We start from the raw sequence: 12500 nt of genomic DNA, 5'->3' as shown, positions 1-12500 counted from the left end.
GCACACCTAGGTGGGCCAAAAAAAAAAAAAAAAAAAAGAGAAAGTGAAAGAAAGATTACATAAGGATATACAAAGGGACAGGGAAAGAGAAGGAGAGAGAGACCTAACACACTTAGATGGAGAGGGACCATCTCACCATGACTCCGTGACACCATAAAATGTATTCTAATCATGCCCTTTTAGGGCTTCTGCACTTTCCTACTACCTGAAGTTACTTGGTTACCATATGTATAAATGTGCTCCTTTTAGCCCTAAAAGAACATGACATACATTTTACTTTCTTAGTTTTCTTGTCTTATCTTTCTTGTTATCTCGGGAAAAAAAGCTTGTTATCTTGAGATAATGAGAAAAATAAGTTGCGGTCTTTAGAATACAAGTGATATTCACTCGTTATCTCCAGAAAACAGAATAAATAAAATATATTTAAACGTGTCCTTTTAGGGCTCCCATAAAAAAACACAAAAAATGAGCTTCCTTTTCTGGATAAAATGAGATAAATTATCCGATTAACACGAGAAAAATAAGTTGAGTTCTCGAGATAACGACAAAATGAACTTATTATCATGAGAAAACAGAAAATATAAAGTATTTAATCATGTCCTTTTAGGGCTTCCATAGAAAAGGAACGAAAAGGAACGAAAAGGAACGTGAATATTTCCAGCATGATAAAACGGATGTGACATCAATCATCTCTGTTTAGCTTGATTACCTTCACCTGTGTGTTCACCTGTCAACCTAATGCGGGCAAAACAATCTCCAACTCACAGTTCACTTTACACATGGACTTCAAAACACAGCCTTCATGTTTAATGTCAAATAGTGCATTGATAACAGGTCGCAGGGACACTTATTACTATTCCTCCTTTGCATCATGTTAACCAACACAGGCCCTGTGGTAAGCTGTTGTATTTATGTGCCTTTTGCTAAATGCTGATTGTTCTAAAGGGAGCCAGGTAAATGCGCACCTGAGATTGCAATGTAGATATTTTTTGTATGCTTTAAGTCATTTACCTGCTTAGCACAGTATTAGTTTATCATGTTTTAAAGCTAGTCAGCAGTGTTTTTAACTTTAATGGTGCTTTATTTGTAGTAGCCTCTTTGAAAAGTCATACATTTCAACCTTTAGTAATAATTCTGCAGGATAATGACTTATTGCACATATCCCGAATTGAAGATTGACTTTAATGCATTTAGAAAATATCTTTTATTTGCATTTATGTTCATGAGAATACATTTTAAAGCAGTCATTTACATAGAAGTAGAAGAAATTTGAATGGACTTTGGTGTTGCTTGTAAAAACAGCTCAGCAGCTTCTAACCTAAACTTTCTTGTAAACAACTGCAGGCCAAGCTCTACTTGTCCATTATTGATGATGTGATTGAGAGTATGAGGGAGCTTTTCTTGGATGAAGGGCTTGAAGACCGTGTCCTGGATGATTTAAGACATGTGAGATGTGGTCTGCACAGCCCTACTTCATTAAAAACAAACACATTCAGCTAATGCTGTCTGTTAGAGCTAAGTTAAACTTGTTCAGAGTAAGTATACACGGCCTGCTGTGTCCTTCTGATGTGCAGCTTTGGGAGTCGAAGATGATGCAGTCAAAAGCAATGGAAGACATCAGGAAAAACAACATCAACTCATCCAACTTTGTGCTGCAGCTCCCCGCCAACTACAGTCACACTGAACAGGACGTCACAGGTACACAGCAGGCTACTGCTTAAAAGAAAACCAACAAAACAAATCATGCGTGGGTAGAAATACAAAAGTTTTCAAAGTGGGTATTTGTGGCACTGACTCGTAGCTGAAAACAGCTCATTTTTCTGTTTTTGTATCATTTACTTTGCTCTGATATTTTGCTTTTAGCCTCGGTTGTGATCCCGGCAAGTCAGAGTATCCAAAGCTTCCCAAGGCTTAAGGTAAGTGTGTGTCAGGATTTACAAGAGATAACTTCATAAGATAAGATGAGATAAGATACTCCTTTATTTGTTCCACAATGGGGAAATTCGTGGAGTTACAGCAGCAAACAAAAAGAAGAATTTCAACAAGAATATATATAGAAAATAGACTTAATCTGGCTCTTTACCAAGGATGCACTCATAGAAGAAAGGACTTGTCATAACAATTCAAATCTTATTCTTCTTTTTGTTAAATTGAATCAATGGTGGGACTGGGCACACCATTATTTTTTCGCCTTCTTCTAGGGATGACCACAATTAATCGATTATCGATTGTTAAGAAATTACTCGAAACACACATTTTTATTATCAATTTTCCGTCACGTGGAACAAACATCATGTGGTCTCATATTACATTCAGCTATCAGGGAGGTGTTTTAAGTTTAAAGCATGTTTGGATGTGATTCAGTTGTTAAAGGTGTTGCGCACAGCGGAGACGCTCAGCTGGCGGCTGGCGGCTGGCGGCTGGCGGCTGCACGTCAGGTCTCCACGTGCGCTTTTTTAAAGAGGATCAATACAAAACTGCTGCCAACAACGACACGGACACAAAGGTTCACAACTATAAACATGACATTTCCACCTTTGGATACGAAGGCAACAGACAGGTGGGAAATTCAGGTACGCTATGTCTGCAGATCAGCAACATCAGAGCCGTCTGGGCTTTTCTCCAGCGGGACTCATTATGACCCGGTTGCTCTCCTGGCTGACACCTGACCGAATACACATGTTTATTTTTCTCAATAAGAACGAGTAGACAGAATACTGGACACTGTGAGTCTTTCTGTTAGTGTTATGAGCCTTCACTTTATAAGACTATGTCCGCGGAGAATATTTCTATGAGCCTGATCGTTGATATTCTGCGTGTCAAACATGTACCCGTATTCAATCCCGTCAGTTAGATGCATTGTGTTGCTGTAGAAAATATAATTTAGGGGTAAAACAACGTATTTGGCCTTGATTTTGACGTAAGAATAATAATGGTTTTTTTTTATCAATTAATCGATAATTGATCGTTAACATTTCCAAAAATCGATCAGGGAAAATACTTAAAATGTACATCCCTACCTTCTTCTTATTGGTTTTAAGGTTTTAAGGCAGAGACAACACATAAATAACAAGACATACATGAAATACAAGACATATCAAAATTAAATAAGTATAAGAATAAAAGAAAGATGCTGTAATGCTGACAATGATTGAGGTTACGAAATGTACAGCACAAATATAAGTGTCATACAAAAAGAGAGACAAACAAAACAAAACAAAACATCAGCATCAGCGTGTTCCAAAGTGAGTTAGTGACAGCTCTAAAAACACAAGTGTCCTCTCAGACGCCCTTATGAGGGTTCAAGTGCAATGTAAGGTGGCTTAAGAGGGAGATATGTTGGAGAGGTCTTCCATATTTTCATGGAAGTATTTTCCCTGTTTGCCAATTGGTATTGCAACCTCTCCAAGTGCAAAACATTCCCCAAATCTTTGAGTCATTGTTAATGGTGGGTACATAATGATGAGAAAGTACTTCTTGAAAGTACTTCTATACCTTTCTTTGTACAGATAGTATTTTTATTTTTATTTAGAATTTTTAAGGTTAGTTTTTAGGTTTCTATATTTATTGTCCTTACTGCCTTGTTATTAAAGCTGCTGTGAGGAACTTTTAGCTTGTATTGATTCTGGCGCCCCCTTGTGGACAAAATGATACCTCTTATCTCTTGTCCTGTACATGCAAAATAATTGTCTTCAGACAATTACCTCATCCTGTTGTCTTTTAGCATTTAGACTTATCTTACAATGTGATTATTTGCAATGAAAACAGCCAAAAAAGGGTGTGTCTAAAGCGAGATGTCAATCATCTGTTCTGACACCTACCCCCTCAGAGCAGTTTTAGACATTAAAATGACAACAGAGAAGGTATCAGTGTTGTTGTAGATGGTCTTGTTTGCTTTTGAGGGTCATAAAGAGGCATCAGTATCAGTTTCAGTCTGTTTCTCAGCCAGTTAAAAACTCCTCATAGTGCCTTTAAGTACCAGTGTTCCATTCACCACGTCAAAGTCCTTGTGTGTGCGAGCTCACTTGGCAATAAAGATTTCTTGATTCTTGAGAAACACAGAGAGGTTGAAGGGATTGAAATGGGCCCATTGTATTTGAATTGTAGTGGTTTGACCCCTAAAATTAAAGAGTTCAAAGGGTTGTTTAAAGTCTGTGATTTCAAATGCTTGATTTTAAAATCAATGTTTTTAAATTTTCCAATTGAAATAAGGTTCATATAAGATCTGCAAACAAAGGTCTTCAACTGGATTTGTTAAATTCAGACACCAAAATTTAAGTGTAACTCTAGTCTTCTTTTTAGATAAAACTTGATTTTATTCTTGGTGTCCTGGAGTCTGAGTCATGATTAACTTTTACTTTTTAATTTCAAGACTTTCTTTGAGTTTTGTGAATTTTTTTAGGATGCAAGATACAGAACTTAATACTAATTAAAAACTAGTAAAAACACCCCTAATAATAAATTGATAAGTGGTTGTTGCCATGTTGCAGCCATGTTCACAAAGTAGAACAAACACTCACCTTAAGTGCCATTAAATCCAACACACTCCTTGAATTTTTTATTTATATATTTTTAATATTGGGGCTTTTAGTGCCTTTAATGAGAGAGAGGTTGGTGGAAAGAGTCTGTAGCAGGTAAGAGAGAGAGAGAGAGAGGAAAGGACTGGGGCTAAGAATTGAACTTGCAACTGCCACTTCGAGGAGTGTAGCCTCTAAAGTGGAAATTTCACTTGTTAAATTTAATGGATGGATGCTTTTTTAAACTACATAAATTAAGCTGGAGGGTTTTACAACATAGATTTAATTGCTAAATGTTAAGCAGCATCTCAATACCAACAACCTAGTCATTAAAGCTCTGTGTTTAGTTTCTAATCATTAGGCTGTGTGGTTATCATGCCTCCACAGTCACATTCAGTTTTACCTCTTCCCCTCAGTGTTATGAAGATAAGGTGTGAAGATAACACTATGCAGATTTTAAATGATAACCAAACTGTTAGGTGTAGTTTTGTGTAAATCTCTGCCGATTTATTTTTCTTCTTTACCCTTCATTTTTCATTCAAGAACAATTCAGAGACCCTTGCTACTTTCTCTCTCCCTGCTGGGCTGGCTTACCCCGTGCAGATACCAGCTGGAGTCACTCTACAGACAGCTTCTGGTACTCCATAAATATTCCTGTTGTCAGAATAAGCTGTTTAAAGTTTCAAGCATGCACTAACAGTTTAATATGATTTTTCACTTTCCCTTTTTGCTCCACCAAGGTCAACTCTACAAAGTCAATGTTCCTGTTGTGGTCACTCAGGCTGCAGCAGGTCAACCACCTGCTCAGAAAGTGGCTGACTTTAGTAAAGCTGCGGCCCCTCAGTCTGCTGCAGTCAAACCGAATATCGCTCGTCCTCAGGAGGTGGAGCCGTCATCCGTTCTAGCTGCTCCTGTTTCACAGCCGCCGGCTCAAAAGACCAATTTACCCCCGAGCCAAGAGAGCAGCGTCCCTCAGCGGCCTCCAGCTCCTGCTGCTGAGACCTCGCAGCCCCAAGTTCCTGCTGCTGAGACCTCGCAGCCCCAGACGGCGCACTCACCCGAGCCCGAGGTCACGCAGGGAGAAAATGAGCCGAGTCCACAGCCTGAACCTGTGAACCTTAGTACGACTGCTTCACCCTGCACTCAGTTATTAGAATTTCAGATCAGAGCTGAGGAGGCTTTGGCGCAGACAGCTCCACTAAAGAGCAGAGACATTGATGACATCTTGAAAGAAGTGATTGAGGAGGAGAGAGAGAAAGCAGAGAGAGCGAGGAGTCTGGCTCCTGCAAAGACTGGCAACCAGACTGAGGCTGATCTTGGGGTAATGTTTGAAACAATACTTCATTATTAAGCAATTATTGGAAGCACAATGATTTACAATAATGTTCATTCAGACTTTTATTCATGTTTTCTCTTGGCTTCTGAAAAATATTTTGTCCTATTTGTAAAATAATTCCTCAAATATCTGAAAATCAAACATCAAACACTTCATCAAAAACAACTATGAGGGAGTTGGCACCCCCTGTGGACCAAAGTGTAGTATTAAGTCCTCTTTAGAGCACTGCTAATCTGTGTTTGGTAATCCTTAAAAATCCGTGTGGATGAGGTTGAGCCAATCCAGTCCTTCTTTGAAATTATGAGGCATAAGTAAATTGGATTACCTGATCCTGGGTGGCAAAAAAGAGCATTCAAACCCTGATCTTTATAATCCTGATGAAACCTTCTGAACAACTGGGCCCTGAGTTCCCTAAAGTCATGGATGAAAGTATTTGCACCCCTGGGATTTTTCCAGAAAATACATAATTTCTCCCAGAAATTGTTGCAATTGCAAATGTTTTTTGTGTACACATGTTTCTTGCATTTATGTGCATTGGAACAACACTAAAAAAACAGAAGAAAAAAGCCAAAATGTACATGATTTTACACAAACTCAAAAAATGGGCTGCCTTGTAACCTTGAGAGATTGCTCATATTTTTCCACAATTTTGCTTCTTAAGTCCTCAGACAATTCTCAGCTCTTCTTTCTCTTCTCCATGCTTGTGTGTGGCACACAACACAAAGGTTGAGTCGACTTTTATACATTCTAACTGGCTTCAGGGTGTGATTTCTTTTTTGCCAGCACCTGTTACCTGCCACAGGTGAGTTTGAATGAGCATCACATGCTTGAAATAGAATGATTTACCCACAGTTTTAAAAGGGTACCAATCATTTTGTCCGGCTCATTTTTGGAGTTTTGTGTAAAATTATGTACATTTTGGCTTTTTCTTCTGTTTTTTTTTTAGGGTTGTTCCAATGCACATAAATGCAATATACATGTTTATACCAAAAACATTTGTAATTGCAACAATTTTAAGGAGGAATTGTGAATTTCCTTGAAAAATTCCAGGGGTGCCAATACTTTCGTCCATGACCGTACATCAACAGCACAACATTTCAAACAGGAGTTAATCCCACTTCAACTTCATTCCTCAGATTATCAGCTGGCATGAATGTTTTTGTTTTGTCTTGTAATTCCTGTTAAGCTGGACCTGGACTACAGCTACAGCGACTTGTCAGACATCGTTCAGCTGGACGGTCCTGCAGACAACTCAGACCTGGAGGAGGAGGGAGTTCCCCTGGAGGAGAATGATTTTCTGGGTATAATCAACGCCGAGGCCATAAAGGCCCTGCAGGAAGGAGATGGGAGCAGTGATGGCAACAGCATCTCCAGCAGCGACAGCGAGGGAGTAGATGAACTTGCTAACATCGAGGAAGAGGTAAGGAAGTCAGGTTTTATGGTCATCTTGTGTCTTTTGAGTTCTTTTTTTTACTCTAACCCCCTCTGGAAAGAAACCTCTAGTTGATTTGTGAATTTGCACTCCTAGTAATAGTCTTTCATATTCTTTTAATCTTTTAAACCTGAGTTTTGTACTACTCATATGTTTTATCTTGCTGCCTTTTTATAAAGCAGTTTATAATTCAGATTTAGGAAAGTGCTCCCTAAAAGGACGTTTTGATTTTATCATTAATCATGCGTGTCTTGCTCTGCAGGCTGCATACTTTTGTTTCTGCTTCCAATAAAACGTCTTTAATTGCACACCTTTTTTTTCCCACAATGCACTTTCTGTCACTCAGGATCCTTTGAATTCAGGTGATGATGTGATGGAGCAGGACATCCCGGACCTCTTTGACACCGACAATGTAATCGTTTGCCAGTATGACAAAGTAAGAACATTTTAGCTCCCTGCTGCCCTTTAAACAAAACCCTGTGCTGAATACTGAGCGCCCAAACTTGTGACATTATCTCTCTGTTGCAGATTCACCGCAGTAAGAACCGCTGGAAGTTTCATTTGAAAGACGGAGTGATGTGTTACGGAGGCAGGGACTACGTTTTCTCTAAAGCTGTTGGAGAAGCCGAGTGGTAATGAGCTTTAGTTCTCTTTACACACAGATAATCATGTGGAGAGAGGGAGAAACTGATTTAAAGGAGAAAAACAATCTCTGTGTTTAGACCTCTTGGTGGTGTAATTTAGTTTACGGAGCAGGCAGTTAAAACACCACTGTGCAAAATCACTGATACTGTTTTTTCTTTATGTAATTATTAGAGCAAAACTGCATCTAATTTGCGATGTTAAAAAAACAATTACCTGCAGTTTTGCTCATGAATCAAACCTTGGGAAACAAACAGCATGAATTTACGTTGTATGATATTTGAAGAAAACAAAGTCTGAAGTCCTGATCGTGTTGTTTTGAAGGTACCTGATGTGCTGTTTGATTTTCTAACATTGTAATGTCTTACCTTTGATCATTCTTTGCTCTGCACTGCTGTGCCGCATCCATTAAACACTTTTCTTTCCATGCAACCCTGAACAAAGCAAATGTGGCCTTGCTGACATTATGTTTCATTAAGTAGGAGAGTTTCTTTAATTTCACTTTTTAAAATCAAACGGCTCCCAGCGGCCTACTGTATACAAATTAACTAATTTCTAAGTAGCAGCAGGAACACTATAATTGATTAATTTACAGCTATGGTTTGGTCAGGCACTAAAGCAGCTCCTCACAGTTTGAAGAAAATAAATGAAGGGTGGTGAAACAGCTCGTAAAAACAGCTCACATAACAATAATGATCTGAGGAACCCTTGGAAATGTTTTACTGTTAATTGTTGAGTTTCCAATTTGACATTTGCAGTGTTGCTTTGCCTTGGAACCGGCACTAGTCTTGCGCCTTTTCAATTCAATTCAAAAACTTTATTTATTCTCGAAAAGACATTGAGGTTTCCATCACTTCTAATGTCCTCGAGATCACAGGCACATTAGAAACAACAAACAAACAAACACACACAATCATTCACGGGGGGCTGGAGCCTATCCCAGCTGGCTTCGGGCGGAAGGCAGGGTACACCCTGGACAGGTAGCCAACCTATCACAGGGCTAACACAGAGAGACAGACAACCATTCACACACACACGCACACCTACGGGTAATTTAGATTGATCAATCAACCTGGTGAGCATGTTTTTGGACTGTGGGAGGAAGCCGGAGTACCTGGAGAGAACCCAGGCATGCACAGAGAGAACATGCAAACTCCACACAGAAAGGCCCAGCTGGGGATTTGAACCAGGAACCTTCTAGCTGTGAGGCAACAGCGCTACCCACTGCACCACCATGCAGCCCTCACAAAATAATGGATGAATTAAAACAGATACAGTTTGAAACACAGTGGTCAGAGATCAAAGTCTTAAACTCTGCAAAAGATGGAATGGATGTCAACTTTAAAGTCTGTTGGAGGGTATTCCATGATTTAGGGGCATCAATGGAAAATGCTGATCGACCTAGCTCAGTATTTACTCGGGGTACTTTTAGAAAGAGCCAATCAGAAGAGCGAGTCTCATAGGACCCATCATTCTATTCCAACAAGTCCGTAAGGTAAGGTAGCAATTTTATTTATAAAGCACATTTCATTACACGTAAGTTCAATGTGATTTTTCCAAATAGAATAAATAAAACAGAAAAACAATAGATACACCCAACATACATCAGACACAGCAATCAAACAAACAGCAAGTGTTGCTGCACATGCATCCAGTCACATCAGTCATCATATCATTCATACACTTGTGAAAATAAATATGTTTTCAGTCATTTTTTCTAAAGTGGAAACAATTGTGATGGACCTGAGGTCAGCAGGCAGTTTGTTCCAAAAAGATGGACCACATAGGCCTATTCACAGGTCCTAGATTTCACCCTGGGTACATTTAAAAGACCTCCACCTGCTGACCTAAGGATCCTGGTAGGTGTGGAGCTTTCCAGCAAGCACTTTAAAAAATATACAAAAGCCAGTGTTTGTTCCTCCTTTGCTCAAGGGAGGCCCAACCAACCTTCTCATACAGGACACGGTGATGGGTGTCATATCTGTCACCAGTTATGAATCTGAGAGCAGAAAACATAGTCCAAGGGTTTTAGTGTTGAAGCTGCATCATGTCTATAAACCACATCACCATAATCTAAAACAGATAAAAACAACTGCTTCAACAACTCTCTTTCTACAAGACAGTGGGGAGCTGGATTTATTTCTGTATAAGAAACCAACTTTCTTTCTTAATTTGGTGGAAAGAGTGTTTATATGGCTTTTGAATGTGAGATTCTCATCATGCTATATTCCAAGGTATTTAAATTCAGTGACTCTTTCAATTTTAACAGCATTTAAAGTGAATATGTGCACATTTTCATAATCAATGTTTCTGGCTCTGGAGAACAACATGAATTTTGTCTCACTTTCATTTAGTACAGATTTAAGATTAATTAGTGACTGTTGGAGATTATTAAAAGCAAGTTGCAAGTTGTCCATGGCTAATTTTACAGAATCTCCATTGCAATAAACAAATAATAATAATGAATTTTATTTATCACGCACTTTACATTTGGAGCAAATCTCAAAGTGCTACAGGGCGTAATAAAAGGGCAGTAAGAATAAAAACAGGGTTAAAAACAAACAGTAAAATGCAGACACTTGTTAAAAACACTGCAAGGTCAGATAAAAACTATGGGGGCAGCGGAGGAAAAAGCCCAGTCTCCCATGGTGCAGAGTCTAGTGCGAGGGCAGTGGAGGCGGTTGGTGCTGGTGGAGCGGAGGGTTCTTGTTGTGGTTTGTGGGTGTAGCAGTTCCTTCAGGTATGTGGGGGCGTGTCCATGGATGCACTGAGCAGAAAGATATTGAAATCGATTCGAGACCGGGAGCCAGTGGAGTGAATGTAGGATGGGTGTGATGTGGTCGTGTTTGCGCACTCTCATCAGGACCCTGGCTGCGCAGTTCTGGATGAAATGCAGCCTTTGAATGCTTTTGCCAGGGATCCCGATGAGAAGTGCGTTGCAATAGTCAATCCTGGAGGAGACAAAACCATGGACCAGTTTTTCTGCATCAGGGAGAGAGAGTGAGGGCGGAGTTTGGAGATGTTTCTGAGGTGGTAGAAGGAGGTTTTACAGATGTTATTGATATGGGCCTCAAAAGTGAGGTGAGGGTCAATTTTGACTCCAAGGTTTGTGGCTATGGATGAGAAGGGAATGTTGTGGCCTGTAAAGGATATGGTGGTAAGTGGAGGTGACTGGGTCTGGTGGGGGGTGCCAACTAAGAGGGCTTCTGCAGCATCATCTGCATAGAGATGGGCCTGACAACCATTCAAAGTGGAAACAATGTCATTAATATAAACAGTGAACTTTGTATGAAATACTGAATTGAATTCTAGTTTCAATCCATTCCCAGTGTACAAGCTCCTGAAATAGTATTGCATGCATGCATGCTCCTATATAGCACATTTCACAAGCAGACATTCATTTAATTTCAGGTGGCACAAGTCAGTAAGTTTCACAGCGTGTGCTTCTTAGTCGAGCAAACAGTGTTTCTGAATCAAAGGGCAGACTTCCTCCATGAAATGTGTCAACTCCCTGCTACAGATGGAGGATTTGTGATGCTGCCAAATGTGATCTGCTGTTTACCAGGCTATGTAAATCAGATGCTTTTTTTTCCCACAGTAATGTGTTGGGCATGTCCACATTGATCCCCCAGCACACAAATTATCCAAATCTGTGTCAGTCAAGCATAATATAATATTCACAGTTTGAGAAAGAGGACGGGTATTTAAAATCAGCTACACAAGTTAAGAAAGATGTCAGCAGAACTTTGATGCAAGGAAAGAGAGATAGTTTGAAGATGATGTTTATAATGTTTTGGGGTTTTACTCACAGCAGCGAGATGAGAAAGGATCGTATCTATAAGTAGGTACCATATATATAAAAAAGTTTTGACATGAGTTGTGTTGCTAACTGTTGTAAGAAAACAACGTCTAGGATTGCTGAAGTGATTCACAGCACATTTTTATTATAAAACAACAACCAGATCTCATCTGTAACAAAGTCTCTTCTTCTTCAAGTCTCCCAGTAGGAATATCTCCTGAGTATAAAACCAATAGATACACTCTAACATTGATCTCTGATCAGCTAAAACAAGAACACCATACAATCACATTTACTTCATCATATTAAAACCACAGACTGCAGTAGAGAAGAGGATGTAGTCTCTTCTTTTCTAAAGTGACAGCATTGATGTAGTGCCTTCTTTGTAAAGGCCAGCAGGGGGCGACTCCAATGGATGCTAAAAGAAATGGGTAGGTAGGTAGGCAGGTAGGAAGGTGGGTAGGTAGGTGGGTGGGTAGGTAGGCAGGTAGGAAGGTGTGTAGGTAGGTGGGTGGGTAGGTAGGTAGGTAGGTAGGTAGGTAGGTTGGTTGGTTGGTTGGTAGGTAGGTGGGTAGGTAGGTAGGTAGGTAGGTAGGTAGGTAGGTAGGTAGGTAGGTAGGTAGGAAGGAAGGAAGGTGGGTAGGTAGGTGGGTGGGTAGGTAGGTAGGTAGGTAGGTTGGTAGGTAGGTAGGTGGGTAGGTAGGTAGGTAGGTTATTGATTCAAGCTTCAGCTGTGCCATTTACATGTAGAGCAAAAGGTGAAAAGGCAAACCA

At 39.8% G+C, this 12500-nt stretch overlaps 1 protein-coding gene across 2 annotated transcripts; it reads left to right on the top strand.

Moving 5' to 3' along the window:
- The first annotated feature begins 696 nt into the window (after nucleotides 1-696).
- gtf2a1l (general transcription factor IIA, 1-like) lies at nucleotides 697-8375 on the top strand. 2 transcript variants are annotated; one of them, XM_034681691.1, is made up of 9 exons: nucleotides 698-895; nucleotides 1345-1446; nucleotides 1575-1698; nucleotides 1864-1916; nucleotides 5061-5154; nucleotides 5258-5838; nucleotides 7040-7273; nucleotides 7632-7721; nucleotides 7814-8375. In XM_034681691.1, the coding sequence occupies exons 1-9, from the start codon at nucleotides 872-874 to the stop codon at nucleotides 7919-7921; spliced, it is 1410 nt and encodes a 469-aa protein (XP_034537582.1). In that variant the 5' UTR covers nucleotides 698-871; the 3' UTR covers nucleotides 7922-8375. The 2 variants fall into 2 exon arrangements, with proteins under 2 accessions (XP_034537583.1, XP_034537582.1); XM_034681692.1 differs by lacking the exon at nucleotides 1345-1446 and having other exon boundaries at nucleotides 697-895.
- Nucleotides 8376-12500: the final 4125 nt, after the last annotated feature.

This window comes from Notolabrus celidotus, chromosome 4 (assembly GCF_009762535.1).
Source record: "Notolabrus celidotus isolate fNotCel1 chromosome 4, fNotCel1.pri, whole genome shotgun sequence".
Classification (NCBI taxonomy): Eukaryota; Metazoa; Chordata; class Actinopteri; order Labriformes; family Labridae; genus Notolabrus; species Notolabrus celidotus.
This window is presented reverse-complemented; position numbering and strand designations above follow the sequence as displayed.